Here is a 26,424-nt window from a genome sequence, read left to right as displayed (position 1 = left end):
GCATATTGTAGCTTTCGGGGTGTGTAGCAGGTCTCGCACAAACTACACAAACGCTGCTATGCTATGTGTGACATCATAACTTTTAACCATTTGGTGAATATGAGGAAACGAGTGAATCCTCAGGTCCAAACGTACCTTTTAGGCCATGATTTCTTGTTTTCCCACAGTTCCCACCTCTTTTGAATATCATTTTATTTCCTCAGGAGCTCACCCCTGCTCATTAAATCACTGACTACAAGCTAATGATACTTTGTGCATACTGATTCAAATTCTAAGCACGTTCTGGAGCAAACATGTGTTCTGAGCACTAGGCAACGTGTTTATGCGTCATTGTTTTTGTCAGTGAAGTTATTGACGCACCGGCCCTTCACAATGGAGACGGTGCCTAGTCTTCAGTTGGCTCGTCACACCCGTCGTCATCTCTCTCATTGTCATTTAAAGATGACACTCACTCAGAACCATGCCTCAGTGTCGACGTGAGGAGACCAGCCAGGCCTGACATGGAACTGACTGACTTTAAGCACATCTGAAGTCGGTGTCTTCAACGTACTATTGTTTGACAGGCAGATACATTGCCTGAAACAAGCACAGCGAACTGCACTGGAAGCAAAGATCCGGGGGAGTGTGTGCGTATACAGTTAGCAAGAGACCGTTTTTGCACCTGGCAGAAGGGGTAAAAAAGGTGTCTTTGGTATTTATGTTTAAAGAATTACTACAGGGACAAAACATCATCTTGTGTGACCATTTATAATTCCTATTGTGTGATGCGTGAAGTCAAAGGACAGTGGCTTACAGCAGACTGGCAATGTGACTGCACAGTGTTTAGCTTGTTGGACAGAAGGCTCTCTGGAAATGTAATTGGGATCACAGAAAGTGATGCTTTGGTGCTTGTTCATCTGAAATGTAAGAACATACTATGACTACAACAATATAGTGCTATAAATGCTCCAGCAAGTTATGTTGTATGCTGTTCCCGTGATATCATAGTAAACTTTCTCTGCTTTACAAAATCTTCAGATGCATGTATCCAATGGTAATGATTCTAATGAATAAAGTGTAAATATCTACTGACCCCCCCTGTGTTTTAAAGTGCTTCTTTTGAGGTCATGACCTTCAAATGCGTTCAACCAACAACACCCTTTGTGATTTGTGTGTAGATAACACTTCGGTCTAAAGGTCTTAGAATGACATACAGTGTTAAACACTATAAAAGTATACATCGTCTTTATACCTGTTAAAGCAGACACGAAAAATGTCACACTAACCTTCCATAAGGAAGGAAGGAAGGATGGAAGGACATCAACCAGCATACACCAGTCAGAAATGGTTGCAAAGGTAGAAATGACCGTTTTAGGCATTCGATTGATTTTTTTTAAATCAACTCATGGGACTTGAGAGGCTCTAATAACAGTGAGATGTCTGCTTGTGAAGTGGTTACTTGCTCAATTGTCATGATGGACCTTCCCAGTGGGTTTGACATCAGTGATTTCAGTGTTAGGAGCTACTCAGCCCAGCGGAGGCTCTGTCACACAGGCATGTGCATCTCCGTATACTCGTCCTGACCCTCCTTTTCATCAAACGTGGGCTCAGCTTCATCTGCATCCAGCTGGAACCAAAAGATGAGTTAACAGGGCATATAGGAATGACACTGTTTTGGCAGATATTAACATCAGCCCATAGGGTAGGCAGAGTTAAATCATGCATTGATGGGCAGCTCAGTTTACAAGGGCCCTACTGATTTTCATCAAGGCTCCGTTTTTCTCCTGCTATGTGTGTCCTCCCCTATGTTTTATGCGTTATGTAATCTTGTGCCCCAAGCATACGGAAGTTGACTTAAACCCCATTACATTTGCTCTGACACTGGCCCCAGATAGTAGCCCTCTTAAGTGACTCACACACTGCATCTCCCGCGTGGTAAAGATCCGGGGCAAGAGGAACATCTTCACGGGCACGGTGAGGATGAGGACGAAGGGGAAGGCGAGCGACGCGGAGGTTGACATGACCGCCCACAACGAGATCAGACACACCAATTGGATCCCAGTGAACAGGTGCATGCGCAAGGTTTTCACCTGAAGTACACACAAATATGGCACTGGTTATGGGCAATGTAGTTCATTTTACAAACCTGTGATTTTAGTGCACTCACTCTACATAGACAGCAACTGCTGTTCACCCCATTAACATGACTAAGTAAATAGAGTGATTAGCCTGCTTGCAAAGGTTCAGCAGAAGCTCTGAGGGTGGCTGACCTTGCGTACGTAGGTGTGGTCTGGGTGATACTTTGGGGGCATCAGCAGTAGTAGTATTCGTTCGGTCAGTTGGATGCCATTGAGTGACATCACCCCCATGTACAGGAAGATCCCAAACAGCACAGCTATGGGGATCTGACGCAAGAGGTCTCCAATAACAATTGAAAGACCTAGAAAAAGGACAGAAAGTGCAGGTGTGGGTGATCTGGGAGGAGAGATTTTCTCAATCACTGTTTTCATTTTTTCATAACAAATATATACAGCCGTCAATGATGCTTTGGGGCTGACAGATTGTAAAGCATTTAATACAGTAACACTAATGGATTAGTATACAAAATGTAAGTAAATTAAAGTATAACGGCTGTCTAGTCAACAATTGTTTAAGCCGTTGCCTAACTTTGGGTAGGTTTGGCTACTGTTAAAAAAAGACAAAATCTGAGGTGACGGGTGATTATCTGGGTCAAACTAGCCAGGGGGAGCCATTAGTTCCTCAAATTGGTGGATTTTCTTTGACCATTTGGAACAAACTGTCTTACCTACAAAAACAGCCACCAGGAATCCTGTCACCCGCTGTTCCTTCACTTCCTGTATGCGTGGCTTGTCGCCGGGGGCAACAGCCTTACTCATGACGGTGAGGGCGTTGGCATGGGTAACGGAGCGCACAGTGGCAGCAGCCAACCACGGTAGCCCAAACAGCGACAGCACTCCACCCAGGGCCACGATTATCAACAGGTCCAGGTGGAACCCAGTGCCCTTCACTAGCATCCGCTCCTTCTTACTGACTATCAGGCTGAAAGAGAGAGAGAGAGAGAGAGAGAGAGAGAGAGATGAACGACAGAATAAAGGGTGAAGTGAATGATGACGTCACAGAAGAGTAATATTTACAGATGAAGGAACAAGCAGAAAGATGATAAGGACAAAGTCAATATTCATGAAGGCTGTGTGTCGACATGTAAAATCAAAGTTTATTTCTCATGACTTCTATATATTTAATCTGTAAAAATTCCAAGTAAAAAAAAAAAAACTCAAACCCTACAAGCGTTTGGTTGGTAGAAACTCACGTGGTGATCTGAGTCTCCATGAAGATGAGGATGAAGACAAGCACAGCAGGTAGAAGGCTGGCTGCCATCATCCAGATGGGGAACTGGCCATCGGAGCCAAGGGGGTGGATCACCCAGCCACGTTTCGCTGGGCTTGTGACGGAGAACCCACTGGGCACGCTCAGCTTCTGCAGAAACGTAAAACAAGCAAGAGGTCAGCCCTCTTTAACTGTGATTTATATGTTCTTGCATGTTTCAACTGAACTGTTTGCAGGTATACCATGCGTTTGTAACCATGAATCTCTTACCTGTGTGTGGGCGTCCTTTACGCTATAGTCCACGAGGACCATGATGAGGATGGCTATGGGCACCCCAAAATCTCCAATGATTCTGCGGAGCTGAACCATGGTTCTGGTCAGGAAAAGAGCTAGCGTAGAAGACTATCCACAATGTTTACCAGAAGAATGAATTACAAGGGGCTCTACTTACACTCCCAGGGAAGAAGGCGCTGTTCTTAAACTTGCGCAAGTAGAAGGCGATGAAGAAGGTGCCTGACATGAGGACGAAGGACAGAAGCGCTGTGTTGGGCTCCTCCCGTGCCTCCATGGGGCTTGGTGTGAGGATGCTGATGATGCTGGTGTTGCTGGCGGGTGCTGTGGCATTCTCCGCTGTACTGTTGTTAGCGTAGCAGCGTTTTAGGGGGTGATCTTGGAAGATCTGTGAAGTGAATGAAGAGTTAGATCTCTTAACTGCCATTGAATGAAAGGGTTTTAATGAGACTAAGATGTCAGTTGTGGTTGGGATTTCTTGCCTTGATTAGCTTTGAGAAGGTCTCGTAGATGAAGATGAGGGAGATGAGGAAGGCGAAGATCTCCTGGGTGAAGCGGGATACAAAGCGGACCAGGAAACTGCCTTCGAAGGCCACCATTAAAATCACAATGATGATGAGCCAGAACCCGATCCAAACCCTCCCTGTGAGGTACTCCATCTGATTCGCCTTGCAGAACTAGAAGGTAATGTCAAGAGGAAGTGTCAGCCAAACAGGGAAATGTTTTTATCAGTGGAGTAGATGAAACACAATGGTTATGGTATTTAGCAGAAGGCACACAAAATAATGAATTATCTAACAAAACTGCCCTGGTCAAATTGCACAATAACATGTGTGTGACGGTAGGCATGTTTCTCAGCCTTAAACCAAAAAAAGGACAGATAGATCTGGTCTGTGAAGCCATGACTCACAGAGCAGAAGGCCTCCTCAAAGACCAGCAGAGGGCCAGAGAAGCCCACCACCAGGAGGGGCTGGGCGCTCAGCAGACAGAAGAGCACCCCGTGGATCGCCGTGGCAATGATGAGTTCTGAGACACCGATCAGACCTTCTGTCTTTTCACCTAGGAGTAGGAAGCAGATGGGACTCGGGGTGAGAGGACGAACATGACGGACAAGAAAGGCAGCGTTTGTATAAAGGCCTTCATGACAATGTGGAAACCCAAATGATTTCCTGCTCATTGATACCCTCCTCTGGGATCTGTGTTCTTCCACAGTCCTAATAAGCTCTTGTCTGGAAGAATTCAACATGGAGGGAAAGGCAAACCATAATATGTAGTGTGTGAATTAAAGCACAGAAAAATAGTGGTATTTCTTTAGTAGTAGTAAGTCTTTATTGTTATACCACATAATTTGTACCTTTTCCTGGGAAATGTCCCAAATTGCATTTGGTTTTGCCCTTTGCATTTAATCTGCACAAACAACTTATTAAAGTATTAAGCAGCAGGAGGGCATTGTCCAGGGATAAGCCACAGGGGGATGCTTTGGTCAAGGCGTATCAATGGGAGAAAACAGGAGTACCGGGAGGATCCTCATCTTAACACAAAAGTAGAAGTGAAGAAGCCAGAGGGCTCATCCCATCCCTACCCTCTCCCATACCCTCTCCTACCCTCCATAGTCCTGTGCGTCTCACCTAGAAGGCCTCCAAAGGTGATGGCAGGAGACAGAGCAGCGAAGTAGATGAAGATGACGGCGGCCATGCACTGGGGATTGAGGGCGTCTTTAAAGTCACTCATGTATTTGGGGTAGCGGCGCTGCACGTCACGAACCACCCCCCCAAACAGACGACCTGTCCTCTTCAGAGGGTCATCCCCGGGCTTAAAAGGTGGGCGCAGATCTGGGACAGGATACAGAGGAATATGCAGGATTAAAAAAGAAATGAACTCTCAGAGACCACAGACTGGGTTCTTCAGTTGACACTGAGCTCGAAGTATAGGGCCGGGCACCAGTGAAGTTTGAAATGGAATATGCTTATAGGTTTACCAGAGGAGTGGGATGCAACTTCTACACTAGCGTTTGCGTTTGTGAGTTTATGTGTGCGCATGTCTGCATTGGTGCGCTGGTACCCATTTGTGTGTATGTATGCAGTATATATGCACAGTTTAGTAGGTCATCGTCACAGATGAGTATGGTGTGTGTGTGTGCGTGTGTGTGTGTATTACCCTTATCGTCACAAATGAGTACTGTGTGTGTGTGTGTTTGTGTGTGTGTGTGTGTGTGTATTACCCTTATCATCACAGATGAGTAGTGTGTGTGTGTGTGTGTGTGTGTGTGTGTGTGTGTGTGTGTGTGTGTGTGTGTGTGTGTGTGTGTGTGTGTAATACCCTTATCATCAGGGCTCTTGAGCTGTTTGGCCATCAGCTTGCCCTCCTGCTCCTGCCTCTTGCGGAGCATCTCCTTCTGGAAGCGCGCCACTGAGTGGAGCAGCTCCTCCCCCCCCACCTCGGAGGGCGGCAGCACGATGCTGCAGTCCAGGAAGCTGTTGATGGCGTTCAGCAGGTCTTGGCGCTCGTCCGCCAGGTACGCCGCCTCGTGGAAATGCTACAAAGAATTCCAGCCAAGTAAGTGTGTTGTTTTGATGAGACCATACTCATCTCGCGCTTGACCGGCGAGAACAGCCTCATTAAGCTTAGAGCAGCACTGTTGATGCAGGTTTTTCAAAATAGTGGCTATTCTATTTGCTGTACAAATTATTGTCTAGATAATAGCAAGCAGTACAATATCTGGCAGGTCGACAATGACCCACTAAACTAAATTGGAACTATTGCAAAGGGGTAGTGCAGGGGTTCTCAACTGGTTTTGTCCCAGGGACCACCATTGTGACTAGAAAGTCATTTGCGGCCCACAGATGTGCCTGCGCTCGTGTGGCGTGCGTGTTTGGAACCGCCGGAATGTATTTGGAATTATCAAGGTAGATCACTACCCGCGCCGCCACCCCCCCCCGCACACATATTCTGCCTATAACACTTGTCAGTGTAATTTCTTCGCTGAATATGGGTCTACATCAGTATATTTCAGGCAATGTGACTTGGCTATTCAGACTATTTAGATTGACATATTTATCTTATTTGAGATATTTTTCACGATATGCAAGAGTAATCTGGAAATGTGTTTTTTAAATGCGAATTTATATATAAAAAAAAAAGTCAATGGTGAACTGCTCAACATAGGCTCATGTCGCGGACCCCCTGCAATGCCGTCGCGGACCCTCCAGTTGAAAACCCCTGGGGTAGTGGAATATGTTTAGAAAGTTTTCTCAACTGCACGCTATATCAGACACGGGTGACAGTCCGGCCAGCTGATGAAACTGTGTCAGCCGGTACGGCTCGGTGTGCTCACGCACCTTGTCCGACATGAGTGTGGAGATGGAGCGTCCGATCTGGTGGTAGTCCATGTTGGTGTTGGGCGGCCCGAGCAGCACGAACAGGAAGCGCACTGGGACGGGGACCTCCAGCACCGACTCCAGCGGCACAGCCTCCTGCAGCCGCACAAAGGCCATGGAGGGCTGGTCCAGGAAATCCACACTGCCTGTAGCGTGATTGGCATCATTGTCAGAGAGAGTGTCAGCGTATAATCACAGTCAGTGCCATCAGCGTATAATCACCATCAGTGCCATTGATATTGCCATTACCCTCCATCAGTCATAGCCACTGTATTCACCCCCGTCACTGCTACTGTTACCACTGGGCTCTTCCTTGTTTGTTATAAGGTCAGGAGCAGAAAATAAATCAATCTTTCTTGATAAGACTTTGGCTCTGATGTTTGTTTTTCCTGTTTGTGTACTTTTCCCTTTTCCACTGTTATGATAAAAAAATATTTCCAACTCACCCACAAGTACAACAGTGGCCTCTGCATTTTCTGGAATCTTCTCCAGCAGTTTGAGTTCGTGTTTGGACTTTGACCTGTGCATCCCCAGCAACGAAGGGTTTTCTTTCTGTACAAAAGCACAACAATAGCCATTAAACCCCCTTTGGGAACAAACATACACAGACACACTTGTGTGCACAACTTCTCTCTCACGCAGAAACTTCCAGAGAAAGTTCAGGCTTAAACCTGAAGATGGACACACTTCATCATGAATGAACCATTCGTCTCCTCAGTCTCCCCTCTCTTTCCCCTTTTCATGAGGGCAGGTTCTTTTTTACAGTGAGATATTGCTCTTTGTGTTACTGGGTTATCTCTCTACTATGGCATCATCTCCTCTCCTCTCGGCGGTACCTCGCTCTTCTCCATGTCTAGGCGGGTGTCTGTGTCCATGGTGGTCATGAGTGGGTCCGTGGCACTGGGCTCAGGAATGGCGATGTGGTTGTTGCTATGGTGATGGACCATGAGAGAACCCAGAGAGGCGGCAGAGATGTTCCTGGGGAAGGAGGTGGTGTGCTCCTTCTCGTCACTCGGGTGACTGGGCGAGGGGAAGGAGAGAGAGAGAGAGAGAGAGAGAGAGAGAGAGAGAGAGAGAGGAGAGAAGCAGGAGAATGGGAGGAGCAGGAGTGAAGAGGAAAGATAAAATCAGTTTTTCCACTTTGTGATTTGTCCTTGCTTTTGTTTGTAATATCAATACACATACTTCACATAATACAATACACATAATTCTCCTGGTTTTCCTACTGTGTGTGACGTTTCAAGTTGTGTAGCAGTGATGCTGTGATAGAGCCATTAGTTGATGAGATCCCTGTCTGTTGAGGAGATGTGGTGGTCTTTCCCAGCGTGAGTGTGTGCTGACCTGTGTTTGAGCAGCAGAGCTCGGAGGACATTGGCGCGGTCCTCGGCTGTGATCTGGTCGGAGATGATCATCTGCTCCACCACCTGGTGGGCGATGCCGGGCAGCGTCTTCTGGTCCAGGTCCAACAGCACGGCACCTGGAACCAAACCTCGCCAGGTGAGTCACTCAAGAGTGACACTCCTCAGACTGATGTCTTGTCAACTTTCTACATGCGCACCCTTCTCTCACCAACTCAATCATTCACTCACTGTTCATAGTAAGTCTACATTGTATACATTGAGTTGGGCCATTGATGCACCGTATCTGCACACACATATACACATACACGCATCTGTATTCTATGTCAGTTTATGTCTACTGTTCTCTATCACCATCCTCCCCCCCCTATTTGCCCTTTCTGTGAGGCTGACCGTGTGAGATGGTCTTGCGGAGCTCCAGTAAACTGCGAAAGGAGAGGGAGGCCACGTGCGGTTTGCCCCAGCGGTCGGTCTCCTCCTCCACGTCCTCCTCAAACTTGATCCAGCGAGCCGTCTCTCTCCACTGCATCTCCTGGTTTTTATCAATCACCAGCTCGTTCAGCTCTACAAAAACCTAAGCACAGGCAGACACCTGGTCACGACAGCTCATACCCAAACACAAGCACAAACACACGTGCACACACACACATACACACATACGTAGATGTCCATGGCCAAAATGATGTAGAATGTTTGTAAGAATTCAAAATGAAAGAAATGAAAATAGTTTTAGCAATTTATCTTAGTTAAACTATGTGGCTAAAGCATTGTAACATTCGTTTTTTTCCGTGTGGGTGTTACCATCTGTCAAAATGTTGATAAGGTCAGGTACAGTCTCCTGCTCCAAGCAGCTTCATCGCTCACTAAGGTCTAAACCGCATCAGGGAGGTCTCCCGAATTCATTTTGAATTTAGTTTTATTCTACAGAGTTATTCAACAGACAAGACGAGCTTGATTGTGAATGCATCAAATAAGTGCCATCTTACAATATCACATGATATCATCTTAAAACGTTTTATTAGTTTATAAATCTTTGTATTACACATGCGGTACTAAAGCACACAAAGACCTCTGAGACAGGTGAGTTAGTGCAGCCTGCACCATACAAACACAGTCATGTTGGTTTGATTGTTTTTAGCTGCCATACAGTGAACAGGGCATCTTGTCTCTCTTTCCTCTCCGCACACTACTTCACACAATGTGTTAAGCCCCATATTGTGGTGAAGAAATAACAGTCAAAACACACACTTTAATAACAGGAACATGATGACATGCAAAACCACCCAAATCCGTGCAGTTAGGTATTGAGTGTCAACTCCACACAGCCCTAGGGGTACCTTCTGCTTACTGACCCAGTGGGCTTTTGGGTCCAACAAGCTCCTTCTGCTAGCCCGACCTCTCCACTGATAAAGGACCATGACGTACCCCATTAGGTCAAGGCAGATGTGGACATATACGTACATTCTGATTAAAGATGGAGTTATCCCAGACTGTCTAATATGATTTGATTTCACATGAATTGACAACAATGCCCTGGAATAATTACAAGATGAGCAGTTCCAGTTTGGTACACAACGTTGCTTGAATGTTTTACACAAATATCATTCATCACACTCAATCCTTAATGCTCTGCAATGATAAGTGACACCATTTTAGATACTAATCTGTTGAATTGCCCACTCTCCAGTTCATCTAAATCCTTAACGTAACTGACAGCTGTGTTCAACTCTGACCCTAGACCAGCCCTGAGCTTGTAAGCGTAACTGCTCTGTTCAACTCTGACCCCAGATCAGACCTGCGCTTGTGTGTCTGTTGGTCTCTCACCTCGTGAGGGGTGCGGTCCAATTTACGGCTGCGGCCACTGGGCTCCTTGTGGTCTTTACTGATGTGAACCACCTGACCTTTGGTGCTCTTCCTGACCAGGTGACGCCGCACACCGGGGACATCCTCAAAGCGGTGACCTGACAGAGGGGGACAGACAGACAGACAGACAGACAGACAGACAGACAGACAGAGGGGGACAGACAGACAGACAGACAGACAGACAGACAGACAGACAGAGGGGGACAGACAGACAGACAGACAGACAGACAAAAAAGACATAAAGACAAAAAGACTTTACCAAAAAATATATATATTTAAAGAATGATGAAACCAAGATGGTCTACTTTGTCGTCAAAAACATCCGAATACAAGAACATCATCACAAGAAGACAGAATAACATCAAAAAGCCAAAACCAAGACTATATCCACGGAGGAAAATGATCCTGTCCCAAGATGAGGGGACAACAAATAGAAACATTTGTCAGTATTCTGTGGCACTCACCAAAACTCTTACATCCACTTCAAGATATGTTTAATTTCATAGATTCCAGTGGCCTTTACAGTTCCTTACAGAAAAAATGTAAGTCTATCTGCATCAAAGTGGCCAATTGTTTGACCGGGATCAAATTAGCGTCACACAGCACACACACTACAAACACACATTCAGACGCAAACAATAGAGATATGGAAAAGTACGACAGTCGTGGGCGTCTTTGGACCCTAACAACAAGATCTGAATTCCTGCTGGAGTTTGATCTGAGGGAATGATACCACTTGATAGAGCAGAGACAAACAGATCAAACAGTCATGAGCCATTTGTACTGTTACAATAGGAGAAAGTTATATGAGAAATATACAGTATATATCATATATATATATACTGTATATCTTTCAGAAGATTTTTAGGATGACATCCCTGAATAGCTCAATCCTGATTATAGATAACATGTAATGAAGCAGCAGAATGAAATCATGGGTTCAAGTCAGCCTCAGGGTCCCTGTGTTTGTTCTTAACCCTAACCCTGACCTGAGTAAATATCACTCCTCATGCATGTAACCTAGCAACACAATCGTGAAGGACATGCCTCCTTTGTTTTTTTTATCTGCTTCCAAGCAACACTATTAGCAGCAGGGGTCCTAAGTGCCCTTAAGGGGCCCTCAGCACCAAAGCCATTACTTAATAACACAACACACAATGAACACATGCACCCTTTAATACCCACTCAATACCAGTCAATGTCAAAAATCCACCAGTAAATCCTTAACTCAGTCAGATAAACCATAGGAACCTTGAAGTAAGTAGAACACAGTAACAAATACACACACATATACGTACTCATGTACAAATACACACACATATACTCATAAGTACATATTCAAATGCATGTACTGCAGATCACCTGACCGAGGCTGGTCAGTGACTACTGTACTACGCTGTGCTCAGACGTCCCTTATAAAACCAGTAAAGCTGCACTCTTTCTGACCCAAGTTTCAGTCTAACACGCACACACACTCACCAAAGATGTACCCAGCCTCTCTCTCTCACACACACACACACACACACACACTCTGTCTGTCACACACGTGTGCACTTCTCTAACACCCGGTCCCACCCACTTACTCTTGATGCCGTCCAGGTCCACCGTGGCCAACATCTGGGCCTCGCTCTCGTCCGTGGGCATGCAATGGTACAGGGCGCTGTCGGGGGCCGTCTGGTTCCCGGTGCGGCGGCGGTCCTGCAGGTCGTAGCTGCGGCCGCTGGCGCCCTGACCCGCCAGGGAGCCCTGCCTGGAGCGCTGAGGGGGGGGCGCCAGGAGCGGAGGGCTGCTGGGGGAGTCGGGGGAGCTGAGAGGGAACACGCAGGGGTGCGGCCCCCCGTTCCTGCCCTTAGGCCCAGCTGAGGCAGGCTCCACCACGCTGGAGAGAGGGGGAGAGAGGAGAGGAGAGAGGGGGTCAGTGATCTGGGGCAGGTTCCCCCGCGCTGGAGAGAGGGCAGAGGAGAGGAGAGGAGAGGAGAGGAGAGAGGGGGTCAGTGATCTGGGGCAGGTTCCACCACACTGGAGAGAGGAGAGGAGAGAGGAGAGAGGAGAGGAGAGGAGAGAGGGGGTCAGTGATCTGGGGCAGGTTCCACCACACTGGAGAGAGGAGAGGAGAGGAGAGGAGAGAGGGGGTCAGTGATCTGAGGCAGGCTCCACCGCACTGGAGATAGGGGAGAGAGGAAAGGAGAGGAGAGGAGAGAGAGGGGGTCAGTGATCTGGGGCAGGTTCCACCACACTGGAGAGAGGAGAGGAGAGGAGAGGAGAGGAGAGGAGAGGAGAGAGGGGGTCAGTGATCTGGGGCAGGTTCCACCACACTGGAGAGAGGGAGAGGAGAGGAGAGGAGAGAGGGGGTCAGTGATCTGGGGCAGGTTCCACCACACTGGAGAGAGGAGGCGGGAGGCAGGGGGTCAGTGATCTCACAGTAGGGGGTTGGTGAGTAGGTAGGAAATATTCTGAGTTGATCTGTACATATCAGTCTACTTGTATCTTGCATATGCGTTTTATGTATACTGCTAACATATACATTGTGTTGTTTGTGCATGTGTGGGATGGGGGGGGCTGTAGGATACACCGCCATTCTGTGTGACACACTGTGATTCATGCGTGCGTGTGTGTGTGTGTTAGAGGTTAGGGGGAGTACTGACTCAGTTGCCGTAGCGTCCTCTGACTGACCGCTGACCCTGGCGCTCAGGGCGGACTCGGGTACGATGGCGAGCTGGCGTGGGGAGGCATTGCTGTCGGACTTGCTTTGGGTGGAGCTGCTACTTGGGTCTTCATCAGACACAAAGAACTGTTGGCACAAGCACAGTCAAAAGGATCAGTGTGTTAGAGAAGGTATAAGGCATGTATTTATGACTCAAGTATGAGTGTGCAGGGTGCCATTTGTTGGGGGGGGGGGATTTACCTCCCCTCTGATTTTTACACACAAAAAAAAATCATGTATTTTATAGATTTTAGTTTGCATTAAATGTTCAACTGTTCAAAATGTAACCTAATAGGGCCTACCGTTAACTTGAAAAGAATTAGGCCTATTTATTGCTTGTTTAAAAAAAAACAAAAAAAAAACATCCCCCCTCTGTTTTTTTGACAAATATGCTGTTTGTGTAGGCATGCCATATGAATGTGTGAGAATTCTATTGTTTCTATAGGCATACCATAAGAATGTGTGAGAATTATATTGTTTCTATAGGCATACCATAAGAATGTGTGAGAATGCTATTGTTTGTATAGGCATACCATAAGAATGTGTGAGAATTTTATATTGTTTGTATTTGAGTTATCTTGTAAAATTCCCTTCCTCTGTGTGTGCACGTGTCAGTGTGAGTGCGTGTGGTATCTTTGAGTGCACACACACACACACACATCAGTGTCCCACCTGCACCTCCTCTGTGTGTGTGTCCGTGTCTGTCTGTACGGTAAGCGTGGTGGCGTTGGCCTCCCTGTCCCGCTGGCTTAGGGGCTCTTCGTCGCCCTCGTCCTCCTCCTCGTCCTCCTCTATGGTGGGCGCGGTGGCGGTGGCGGTGGCGCTGCCCGTGGAGCCCCTGCGGCGGCCCGAGCCCTTCTTCCTCTTGCTGCCCTTCTTCCTGCGGCCCTCGGAGGGCAGGTGCTTGGACAGCGGGTGGTGGGTGTGCATGGACGAGTGCCGGTGATCTGCAAACAGCGGCGCAGCCACCGCATTCCGCATGTGAGACGCGCGTACTAACCGCGTTCCTACGTCGTCCAGACAACCGAATAAGAGCTACTGCTGTGGTGACACCGACATGACTCGGGCCACTTCACTCTGCTGCTCTGATACTCAGGGCATTCCCACATGGTGTCCCAATGCAACCATATTAGGAGGTCTACACCACGGTTTTCTATATTTTACTGGGAAGCTGAATGTCTTGACCTAACTATTATAGATTGTGGTTCATCACTGTATGACAGATGAAAAACACCGCAAACCTTCCTGAAGATTCAGAGCTGCACGTGTTCTGGTACACTTTCAAGGGGAAGTCTGTCATCATCTAATCGTCCTTATATTATATGTTATATATATATATATATATATAAATATTATATTATTTATAGATCCTACTTATCTACTCAGAAGTGGTACTCACAGCAGAAATACAAATTTTGTGTGAACTGTGCCTTTAAATACTCGTCGTAGAGATTGATAATTCAGCCAATAATGTTAATGTAAGGAATATGAATATCTCTCCTACACAACAAACCTGCTTAACTAATACAGAGTGAGGGGAGAAGCAGCTGTGCCACACCTTTGATAGGAGACAGACCCGGTGCAGTGTAGGATGGGCAGCAGGCCGGTGGGTTTCATACTCACATTCAAAATCCTCCTCATTGAAGTTGCGGTGCTTCTCCGAGGGGAGGCGAGGCGGGGGCTTGAGAATTTGCTGGAAGCGTTCAACACCCAGAGTCTTATTCAGGTCCCGCTCGTCCTCATCATCCCTCTGCCGTGAGGGCGGGGGGCCTGGGGGAGGCTGGGGATCAGAGGAGACAGGACCATAGAGGAGACAGGACCATAGAGGAGACAGGGCCATAGAGGAGACAGGGCCATAGAGGAGACAGGGCCATAGAGGAGACAGGATCATAGAGGAGACAGGACCATAGAGTATACAGGATCATAGAGGAGACAGGACCATAGGACCATAGAGGAGACAGGACCATAGAGGAGACAGGACATTAGAGGAGACAGCCATAGAGTATACAGGACCATAGGATCATAGAGGAGACAGGACCATAGAGGAGACAGGACCATAGAGGAGACAGGACCATTGAGGAGACAGGACCATTGAGGAGACAGGACCATTGAGGAGACAGGACCATAGAGGAGACAGGACCATAGAGGACATATGACCATTGAGGAGACAGGGGGAGACAATGGTGTCATGGTGTGGATGAGCAGTACATGATAGGGGTGTGGTATCATGGATGCTATATTTTTCTTGTGTAATATATATGATCACACATGTTTTCACACTTTCAGGATTTTCTGTGTCTTTCAGTATCTGTGTTTTTTTTTTTTTTAAAATACATCCCAATGTTTCACAGCTGACTCCGTGAAGGGAATGCACTGGGATGAATCAACACTAGAGGGCGACGTGTCCAAAAAGGTGGCATGAATCTCAGGCGTACCACAGAATCAGGTCCACACTAACACCATGTGGGGCCCTAGGGTGCTCCCTTCGCACAAGTGCTCCCTTCTCACAATTATACCAAATCAATCAATCAATCAATCAATTCAATTTTATATAGCGCTTCTCTATATACCCGAAGTCGCTTTACAGAGTCCAGTAGTCATACACACACAGTCATACCGGTGGTGGTAAGCTACCTCAGTAGCCACAGCTGCCCTGGGGCAGACTGACAGAAGCGTGGCTGCCAATCAGCGCCAACGGCCCCTCCGACCACCACCAACATTCATCCAACATTCATTCATATTCACACAATGCAAATCAAAAAGAAAAGAAAGGTGAGGCCATGTATGAAAAGTACTGCAGCACACCTACTGTGGATAATTGGTTAGATATTATTAAGGAGATCCATGAAATGGAGAGACTAACCTTTCTATTGCGTTTGAGAAATGACTTGTATATCGGAAGATGGACAAAATGGAATCTGTATATGTTTAAGTAGGGTTGTGATTATTGATTGACTTTTGATATAATTTGCCATTTCATTTTCCTTTCTGCTGCTGTATATTATATAAATATATGTCTGGGAATGCTGTAGCGCATGTCACAATAACATGTTGTACAAAATGAATGTTGTCGTGCCGACACTTAACCTTGTACTTGTATGGTTGTTCAGTACCATTGTCTTTCACAGAAAAACTCAATAAAATCTAAGTAATAAAAAAAAGAAAAGTACTGCAGCAGTGAAGAGCACAGATGTACACACACCTGTATTAAATGCCAACCAGACTCGGTAGACATTCTACAGACAGACTCAAGGCATATGTCAACTAATATCATGGTAACACCATAGATTCTACAGGGTATACAAATCATCACAATAACAGAACTCCTATGAACAGAATAAGCTATCTAACAATCACCAGACATACAGTAGATCTAACTTCCAAGTACTTATAGGTCAAGTCTTAGGTGCGCTGTGAGGGCATTTGAGGACTGAAGGTAAGCCTCTTATCCCCCCTTCCCAAAAAAGGCCAACAGTGAACACATTACATTAAAAAAAAGCCTCTGAACTCTATTGCTCAGATGAGCTGACGGTTCTCAGTCTCGCGTGCGTTTGAAGAGTGACGACGGAGAGCCTTTTCACAGCTCACAGCCCAATCTGTTCCACAGTCATGGTAACGAAATCTCAACAGTAAACAGACACCATGCCTGGTGCTTGAGAGAGAGGGGCGTAGACCCCACCCCCTGCTGATCCTGGTATGTTATCATAGGGATCCCCTCAGGCTGGTGCACTCCTGTCCGTTCTAATACCAGTGTGTTTTGGGAACAGGCCCCTCACCGTGTACGCCTGCACACATGCCCACAGATGGGACACTTTGAAAAGAATAAACGCCCTGGCCAATGAGACGGAGAGTCTCCGCCACACCCACCCTCTTCTCCCGCGCCCAGCGCTGTCAGCCAGCATCTCTGCTATGTTTACATGTCCACTGTGACACAGCCATTTAGAGCAGAGCAAAAACACAGTTCTGAAGCAGGTGCTGATTTACGTGTAAGTCTATCTGCTGTCTTCATCAGAAAGAATCGATGGAACTCATGTAACCCATCCTCTAGGGCTGCGCTCCGGCACCAGCAAGGTCACTGATACTCAGGTCCAATACCTTATGTGCTAAAGGTACATGAAGTACATCAAAATCCCTTCATTCGGTTTAGAGACAAGACAGTTCAGTAAGTGTGGTGCAATAGAGAGAGAGAGGGTTACACTAAATGTTGTTATGCCATCAAGTATGGCTTGATGATTGACATGATCGTTGTCATGGTTTTGACAGAAAGATTGCTACTTCCCAGTGTTCTTTACTGTTCTAACCCTTCCCCGGCCACAGCAGCCCCACGGCCACAGCAGCCCCACGGCCAGGCAACCTGCGCGCAGGGCCTCCCATCTAATGAGGGTACAGCCATGGAGATCACACGCCAGAGCCGCTGGAGGCAGAACAGATGATAAGCCAAACGACTGGGAGACCACAGCCTTCTCACCAGGGGCGTTTTCTACCATTTATCATGTCTGCGTGGTGGCGACATCATTGGCAGAGGTCAGATCACTTACCGAAACACGATGTGCTCCCAAATTTACAAGTAAAAAGATACACGTAAAAACAGTTGATAGGACATAAGTGTGAAGCCAAATGCATTTTGTGATAACGTATGATAAGACCTACAGAAATACAAAACCCATCTTGTGGTGTGTGTGGGTGTGTGTGTGTGTGTGTGTGTGTGTGTGTGTGTGTGTGTGTGTGTGTGTGTGTGTGTGTGTGTGTGTGTGTGTGTGTGTGTGTGTCCGAGTATGTGTGTGTGTGTGTGTGTGTGTGTGTGTCTGTATGGGTGGATATGTGTGTTTGTATGGGTGGATGTGTGTGTGAGTGTCCTTATACTCCCACATGATATCTGCAATTAAACAGCTCTCTGAGTTCTCTCCCCGAGGACAGTAGAAAACGCTAGCAAGCACACACGTATGCACACAGATCAACCAACCACTGTCACTGCCTTGTCTGTCTGTAACATCATGGACGCCTGACCCCCACTGTAACTCATCCAGCCCAAACCAACAAACACAGTCTGGGTGGGATTCTAATTCACTGTTGTTCCTCCAAGTGTGAAACATAACGCTCCTTCCACCTCCACGTGTGCCCGTGATTTCCTGCCGAGAGAGAACTCTTGAGTTCCACTTTCCCACAGAAAACTCTAGTGGGAGGTTGGCACGATCTGGGATCTATTTAGCCATTGTGACCACATTTTTCTTCAGCATTATTCACGACTGAATCCTGCTACATCCTGAAATACTACGCTGATATTTTCTGTGCCCTCTCTTTCCACCCAACCTTTAGCTTTCCAGGACATTTCATTTCCCTCAGATTCAGAAGAGAAACAGATTTCTAAGAAGTCATATGTGTGTTGCGTCTTTTCGAAAAAATCTACATAATTAACCACATATACTTTCTGTAATGTTTTGTGTGACAAAGTGTAAGAGACTATATCTGTCATATCAGGAACAAAAAAAGCATTCTAATTCTAATCAAAGAGAGTTAATCTCCATGTTCTTACGTTATGATCAACAAACAAACTACAATCCATGGCTTTTTCAAACAAGTCTGCAATCTGTTGATGAACTCACCTTGATTTTGAACAAGAAGTCCATAATGTCCCAGCATCAAATCCAAAAACAGAGAGATGGACAGAACTACCAAAACCATTAGCAGTGGAAAAATAACACAATGTGAATTGGAATATCTTGGATCTGTCACTCCTGTGGGATATAATGGGATAAAATCTTCCGGAAGTTTGTTTTCCCTCTCTGGATCTATTTTCACATGACTGAATCGGTTGAACCCAGACAGGAAGTAGACAGGTCTAGTTGCTCAATGAAAAAAAGACCTTAAATAAGTCTTCAAATCTCTCCACTAAGCAAAGGGTCACCCCCCACCCCCACTCCACCACCACACATACACAATAAACAACAACAACAACAATGCCAAACTACTAGCAATAAAGTAAGGAGTAGTTCTGGAGGGAGTCTGTAATCTGGCAGAACCTTGTATAGCTCTGCCATGTTAGCCGCCTTCCTAGTAACCCTCACCAAGTTTGTTTCAACATTATACAAACAATTGAAATTGCCTTCTAGACAAACCAACCAAATCCGATTTGACCACATGGGTTCTGACAAGAGGGCAAATCTCACTGAGGAGACAATGGAAAAGCCATGACAACATCCGCACAGTCAGGTCTGGGTAGGTCCCCTTGCATAATGACAGTGTCCTCAGAATGACAAATCAATTGCTGCTCGGTCTCCATGGTGACAAGAAGCGCTTTCAGGCAGTACCTCTGGGCATTCGGAGTGAGCCCGTGTCCGATCAATGGCCATTGTTTCACAGCAAGTGATTAGAGCTTCGTATAATCCCTGAGATCAAAACAATAATACAGGGATAAAGACTGGGACCTGCAGCTCCACTGCCACGCACATGGACACATGCGACTGCACACACAGACACACAGTGGCACACACACACACACACACACACACACACACACACACACACACGCACGCACACACACACACGCACACACACACACATACACACACACGCACACAAACACACATACAAACACACACACAAACACACACACACAGTGACACACACACACACACAGTGACACAAACACACACATACACACCCCCGGTTTCGGTCTCTCTTTTTCTAAAATTTCCCTTGGGATTAATAAAGTGTCCATCTATCTATCTATCCACACGCACACGCACACGCACACGCACACGCACACGCACACGCACACGCACTCACACTCACACTCACACTCATACAAACTCACACACACACACACTGACACACACACACACACACGCGCACACGTACATACACACGCACACGCACACGCACACGCACACACACACACAGTGACACACACACACACACACAGTGAGACACACATACACACACACCCGGGTTTCTGCAGCTCTTCCTTAAATTTCCCTAGGGATTAATAAAGTATCCATCTATCTATCTATCTACACGCACACGCACACACACTCACACACGCACACGCACACACACACACACACACACACACACACACACACACACACACACACACACACACACAGTGACACACACTCACACACACACAGTGACACACACTCACACACACACAGTGACACACGCACACACACTCACACACACACACACACACACACACACACACACACACACACACAGACACACACACACACACTCACATTCCTCACTGCCATGCTGAGTTGCTTGTGTCACTTACATCGATGATAGGCCTATGCGATTAGGTTAAATTGGCCAGTCGTTAATTCGGTGGAATGTGACTTGAAGTAACTGTTTTGTTCTGTCAGTATTTTAATATCATACATACAGTATGCCTGATAGGTGAAATGCATATATCATCATATTAAGTACTCACTATATAGCCAGCCTACTTTTTTAATTCAGGGGAATGTGATTTAGTATATGTGTCACTTTTGGCTAGCCTATACATTGACAATAGACCTTCACGGTTAGGTTATGTAGGCCAATGGAATGTGATTTAGTACTCACTACTTGAGTAGTCATTTTATGAGATACATTTTTACTCTTACTCAAGTCATTATGTTGATGGTTACTTTTACTTCTACTTGAATCATTAATAATGACTCATCATTATTATTAGAAAGTAACTCTACTTTTACTTGAGTACAGATTTATCCCCCTCTGTATATAAATACAGACACAGACCTAGACTCCCAAATACACAGTTCAGCCAGCATCCACAACAGGACTGCACAAACACCCTGTGAGCATTAGGGTAAGTCAAAGCTGGGTTTAATAACATAAATCTGAAGAGGAATGTTATTGTGTAGACGTCGTGCCACCACATGGCACCCACAGTCAAGCGGTGACTCGGCCCCTCTGCCAAACCCCACATAGCCACCGGGCTACAGCCAAAACTGAAGCCTATCACCATCACAGCCACACCACAACACAACACACACACACACACACACACACACACACACACACACACACACACACACCTAGCCAAGCTACCATGGAAAAACTAAAAAATCAACAAATCATGACAACACACACACCACACACACACACACACACACACACACACACCTAGCCAAGCTACCATGGAAAAACTGAAAAATCAACAAATCATGAGAACACATCTGTCTGCCTGCCAGACCAAGAACTCGGCACCCTTGAGCCAGACCACAGAGGACCGGGGCAGAGCTCCCTGTCAGCCAGGACTGACAATGAGGGACTGGTTGAGATAGCATGGAAATGTCACAGGCATTTATGGGGAGAGCGGTAGGAATAAAGTGATAGGACTATGAAAAGGAAAAGCCAAACTCGAATGGCAATACAAACCATGAAATTCCTGTCCAGTCCAGTCGATGCGTATAAGTGTGTCATCCTAAGTGCAGCTAAGTTTGGCTTAGTGCACTAGGTCTCTCAAAAACAAGGCTGAACTTTCTATCCTCTAATCTTAAATAGACCAGTTTAGCCAGTTTTAGTTTACCCTCTGCTCCTAGAACCAGTCAGTTGACAAATAAAGTTCTGCGGTTTCCTTTGACAGAGGCGCCCTTTCCCACCTTGCTATGTTCTGGTAGCTTGATAGGAAGAGCACAGTACTAACAACACCAATGTCATGGGTTCAATACACAGGGGGTGCACATGCCGATAAAACGTTTGGATGAAAGCATCTCTTTATGCCCTGGCTGTGCCTGTTGACTCCCGTTCACCCGCACAAACACTCACCAGGTGCCCAGCAGAACCCATCGCTGCCTTGGTATCGTTGACATCTTGCAGGTCAGTCATCCTACCGCGAGGCTCTCTGCGAGGCGGTGTGGTGTGGTGTTCCCGTGGAGTGGAGAGCAGACTTTAGCCCTTCTCTTTTTCACTTAGACTCAGCGTGGAGCGTCTGGGCAGCATAACCTGAGGAGAGGAGACGAAGAACACAACAGACTGAGGAACATAACCTGAGGAGAGGATGTGAAGAACACAACAGGCTGAGGAACACAGGACTCTATCCACGCATGTCAGAGAGTAGAACCACCAAGGTATCTTTTCCAGGACCCAGATATGGGAGCCTGTACCAGGAATCAGGGAGGTCAGTGTTGCTGAATGCTTTTCCTGCTAATTCTGAGATGTCAGTGGCTCTGTTACGGTGCTCAGATAAAAGATTATGATGCACACCACCTCGAGGCATCGAGTTTACTAACGTGGCTCATAAGAGACTACGGTGAAAAAAAGAGTATTCCCACCACCAAAGCACACCACACATACTCTGGCTCAAAGATTCCTATACCTGTTTTAGTCATGCCAGTATCAGTAGTCCTTGTTCCCTCTCATAGATCTGACCGTTCCTCACCATCACATTAGGATGGGGTTGAGGTTTGCACACTGGAGGTGAAAGAACCATGTTTTCTGCAGTGTGGGCATTTCTTATTCTGGGCATCTGTGGTTCACTGTGGTCTAAAAAGGGCTCTTTCTCCTCACCGAGCCCCTGCACAGGGGTGCATGAGTAGAATTTCCATGATCAAGGTCACTGCTGCACCCTTCAATGTCACAGCCACGCTGTCTCCAAGGAAAGGAGGAAGCGATGCGTAATGATATGCTATAATGACCCGCCAGGCTCCGTCCGATAATGTCAAGCGTGGGGCGGGATGACAAACGTGGAGAGCAGCGCATTTGTCGCGGGTAGGTAAGGTGAGTGCGTGACTCGGCAGAAAAAGGCGGGTGGGGTGAGATCATCATCTCTCTCTCACTGACAACACTGACACTAATATGTATTTCAGAGCGATCCGTTTGGGGAAAGATGAAAGTGCTGGTGGAGGCGGTGGGGGATAAGGATTGAAGTCAAAGAGCTCTCTCTCTGTGTCTCATTTTTATCTGTGTTTCTTTTCTCTCTCTCTCTCTCTCTCTCTCTCAAAGACATGAAACATCAAACATGAAAAATAAAACACACAAACACAACCCCTGCTTATTAGTGTCAGTCACTTAAACTGATTATTGTTCTAACCTGTTTTCGCTCTTTCCAAAAAACTCTGATCCCATTATTATATTTTACAATATCTTTATTTGTAACCATGGTGATGTCTGAAAAGGGCTGTGTTCCCTACAACTACAACAAGCAGAATCTGTAAAGACAAGGAAAGAATTGTGCAGAATTGATTTTGGGAAGCACTAACCAGACAAGGAAGTGCTCATAGGGAAAGGATTCTGTCCTTCTCTGTACTAAGAAGCTTAGTCACATCAGAGACGTGTAAATAATGCACCCAAAGATAGAGGAAATGGATGAGTGAGAAGGAGCTGTCCGTTCCAACTTTTTAAAATTCTACTCACACACACACACACACACACAAGCACACACACACACACACACACACACACACACACACACACTCACAAATGTTAACATGTATGAAAACCCCTCATTGGTATCTCTGAATTCTGCATAGTTAGGGTGTTAGGGTAGTTAAGGTTTGAGGCAGCTGAAATGGGTGGCAGTATTTAACTGGACATCTCTTATCTTTGCATTGATTCTGGAATACTAGACTAGACCATCACTGGGGGATTCATGGTATTTTTATGTCATATCGTTGTGTTAAAGCAGCAATAAGGAGTTCTGTTCCAAAACTAGCAAGCTAACTACCTAAAAGGCATGCAAAAACCTTGTAAACACCACCAACAGCCCAGTTGAAACTGATAGAAGCTTGCCAACACACTAACTGGTGTCTTTTGGCAGTATAGCTGGCAATGTTATGCGTGTGAAAGCTTTTCTTCCATTTTTGTAGGGTGTTCCAGACCAGAACACAGAACTACATAGGGCATATCCTGGATGGCTAGTGGGAAAGACACAGGTGTTTATCTGTCTTTCACATGACCATATGCAATCAAAATGAATTTGAGGATGGTACCAAAACTAGTTGCCTATAAAACCATACCTCAAAACGTGTCAAATTGTTGCATAGGGATACTTTAAGAAACTGTTGTAACCGAGGAGGACAGTGAGTCAGCATGGATTCCATTCACAGTGTTACTTACTCACAGACATTTGAATGGGCTATTGAAGCAAGCCTCAAAGTCTTTGATAGTGACAGAGTAGCATTTTCACTCTACCAAACAAAAATCATTATTAGAACTACGTAGGATTAATAGATTAAACAATCCCAATAAACTATAATGACCGTCTGGGCATTTAGCATGCATTCAGTGCAAGACCTCTTATCTCTCCCTACCCCCTCCCTGCTGCCCATGGAAAGAATGCCGCTAGAGGCCTTGTGGACAGCTTGGTGGGCATAGCTCTTTAAAGGTACCATGGCATGCACTGGCACCTAAATAAAGCTCTGACGTTTGTCTTGCACGTGTTAATCTCCCCAAACGCATTACTAACATATCTGTGAACTGCGGTTCCCCTTAGGACAGATATGTAAGTCCTGTTTCCATGATCCGACAGAATGATCTACTCTCACATCTCGTTCTCACTTTCCACATTCAGACAGCATAAACAAAACTCGATCATTACTGAGTTCTGCACCGCTCAAAACAAAAGTCATCGTTACATGGACGTCACATGGGGGTGCCATCTGTAACTCTAAGCCCTGTCAGCACTTCCCTTCTCAAACGCGGACAAACAGGGATGGGGAAGGGGAAGGAGACCAAGAGACAAACATTCCTGGCGCTCCATATCTACAAATGGCACACAAGCACCCGGTGCCGCTAATCAAATTCCTGTTGAACATCTCACATAATCCTTATCACTTTAATTCAATAAAGGTAGAGAGAGAGGGAAGAGAAAGAGAGAAAGAGAGGGAGAGTCGCTGAAAACACTGCATTCTTTTACACCGATGAAATGACCAAAAAAAAAGTTATCTTAGAAAATTCTGGTGAGCGAGAGGGGCTTGATGTTATGTATTCCTCTCAGGAATGAGGGTCTGTTTGGCTTGACTGAGAGCGCTGCTGCTGCAGCTGCGCAGGATGAACGGGAACACGAAGAGAGAAAAAGCCACCGAAAGCCAGAGACGTGTAGCTAAGGGCAATGAGAGCCGCAGGAGGAGGAGGAGGAGGACGAGTCGTGCCTGTGGAGAGGGCAGCGCTGACAGCAGTGCGGGCGGCAGAACGACGGTTGCTACTCTACCAAAGACGAGAGAGAGACAGCTGCAGACAGCCCGCCAGCCACCACAATCCGGCACGGGGTTGGGGGGTGGGGGGTTGGGGGGGCAGAACGGGAGGGAGGGAGAGCGAAAGGGAGAGAAAGAGGGATGTCACTTACCTTTGAGTGCTTACTGCGAGGAGTCTAAAGCCACAGCAGTCATTGCAAGACAACAGCAATACCTCCTGTAAACCCGGGGAGATGTGAGAGAACAGCGGGAGGAGGGGAGGCAAGAGAGGGAGAGAGAGAGAAAGAGGGAGCAAGAGACTGTGGAGGCAAGAGAGAGAGGGAGAGAGAGAGAGAGGGAGCAAGAGACTGTGGTTAGAGGCTGTATCTGTCTGAGCTCTGCTGAAAGACTCTACTTTTCTCTCAGTTAAAAGCACTGCCTCTCTGTCTGTTTGTTTCCCCCCCCCCCCATCCCCAAACACACACACACACACACACACACACACACACACACTTTCTCTACACTCCCAACCTTGGAGAGCCCAGTGATTGCTCCCCTCCCCCTTCTATTAGGTTTCCTCCTTTAGTCCTCTGACAAACATGTGACCGCGGGGACGTGACTCGACAGTCCGGCCCCAGCCCTTGACTGAGTGAACTCACAGACACAGCACTCCTGGGGGCACCGTCGCACACTGAGCTGAGACCAGTAGCACCTCCACGATGAACATTAATGATGACAGTCCCAGGAAACGTGCATCACAAAAACCAGTCCAGCATCAACTCAAACTCCCCATCAAAGTTAAGGGATAGTGTTGCGGTTTAATTAGTGTGCCTACTGTGTAGTGAGCACATTTAAAAAGAACACAGAGCACACTTAGTTGTAGAACCAATAGTTGTAAAAAAAAAAAAAAAAAAACATTAAAACATTAAATTGAGTTCAGTAGAAAGCATGTGGTGTGTTGTACTGCACATGTCAGTCCAGGGGGTCAAATAAGGGGCAACTGAAAAATGCCTTTCACGGCTTGTTCCTTCCAGCCTCCGAAAATCATCCTTGGCCAATATCAAATACAGCGACAACATCTTTCAAACAAGAAGTAAGTAAATAAGTAAATCAATAAATAAACCAATGAATCAATAAATATTTATGTGAAGACCCATGAGAGTGAGTGTTGGATCATGCGAACGGTCTTAACTCGGCAGAAACCATTCAAGTGCACCAAAGGTGCCCAGAACAACAGCAAAGGATCAGTTCAAGAACCATGCCAGATAAAACAGTCATCTCAACCCTGTCAACATATTTTTCTGTTTTTCATCAACACGAGGGATCAGTTCATCTAATATCACTCCACGCCCTCGTCTAGCCCAGTCCACAAGGACTTTGAGAGA

At 46.4% G+C, this 26,424-nt stretch overlaps 1 protein-coding gene across 2 annotated transcripts; it reads right to left on the bottom strand.

Annotated features, from left to right (window-relative positions):
- Nucleotides 1-731: 731 nt before the first annotated feature.
- slc4a2a (solute carrier family 4 member 2a) lies at nucleotides 732-26,424 on the bottom strand. Of its 2 annotated transcripts, XM_031563237.2 has the most exons (24): nucleotides 25,213-26,424; nucleotides 21,696-21,872; nucleotides 14,544-14,700; nucleotides 13,593-13,867; nucleotides 12,862-13,007; nucleotides 11,800-12,095; nucleotides 10,178-10,314; nucleotides 9,706-9,756; nucleotides 8,747-8,927; nucleotides 8,337-8,472; nucleotides 7,832-8,015; nucleotides 7,442-7,547; nucleotides 6,957-7,141; nucleotides 5,938-6,154; nucleotides 5,247-5,450; nucleotides 4,529-4,677; nucleotides 4,101-4,295; nucleotides 3,779-4,006; nucleotides 3,598-3,687; nucleotides 3,311-3,477; nucleotides 2,786-3,039; nucleotides 2,250-2,419; nucleotides 1,896-2,069; nucleotides 732-1,606 (listed from the first exon to the last, which is right to left on the bottom strand). In XM_031563237.2, exons 2-24 carry the CDS (start codon nucleotides 21,753-21,755, stop codon nucleotides 1,526-1,528), a joined length of 3,843 nt encoding a protein of 1,280 aa, XP_031419097.1. In that variant the 5' UTR covers nucleotides 21,756-21,872; nucleotides 25,213-26,424; the 3' UTR covers nucleotides 732-1,525. The 2 variants fall into 2 exon arrangements, with proteins under 2 accessions (XP_031419097.1, XP_031419098.1); XM_031563238.2 differs by lacking the exon at nucleotides 9,706-9,756 and having other exon boundaries at nucleotides 25,213-26,421.

This window comes from Clupea harengus, chromosome 25 (assembly GCF_900700415.2).
Source record: "Clupea harengus chromosome 25, Ch_v2.0.2, whole genome shotgun sequence".
NCBI lineage: Eukaryota > Metazoa > Chordata > Actinopteri > Clupeiformes > Clupeidae > Clupea > Clupea harengus.
The sequence above is the reverse complement of the archived record's forward strand: the minus strand, read 5'-3'. Positions and strand labels throughout refer to the sequence as shown.

Bases quoted from the DNA above. Each gene is read 5' to 3' on its own strand.
- slc4a2a (XM_031563237.2), bottom strand. From the start codon at position 21,755: ATGACTGACCTGCAAGATGTCAACGATACCAAGGCAGCGATGGGTTCT. The intron at 13,008-13,592 runs GTGGGACACTGA...TTGTGCCAACAG, and splicing joins CACACACAGAGGAGGTGCAG to TTCTTTGTGTCTGATGAAGA. The intron at 3,478-3,597 runs GTAAGAGATTCA...ACGTTTCTGCAG, and splicing joins TAAAGGACGCCCACACACAG to AAGCTGAGCGTGCCCAGTGG.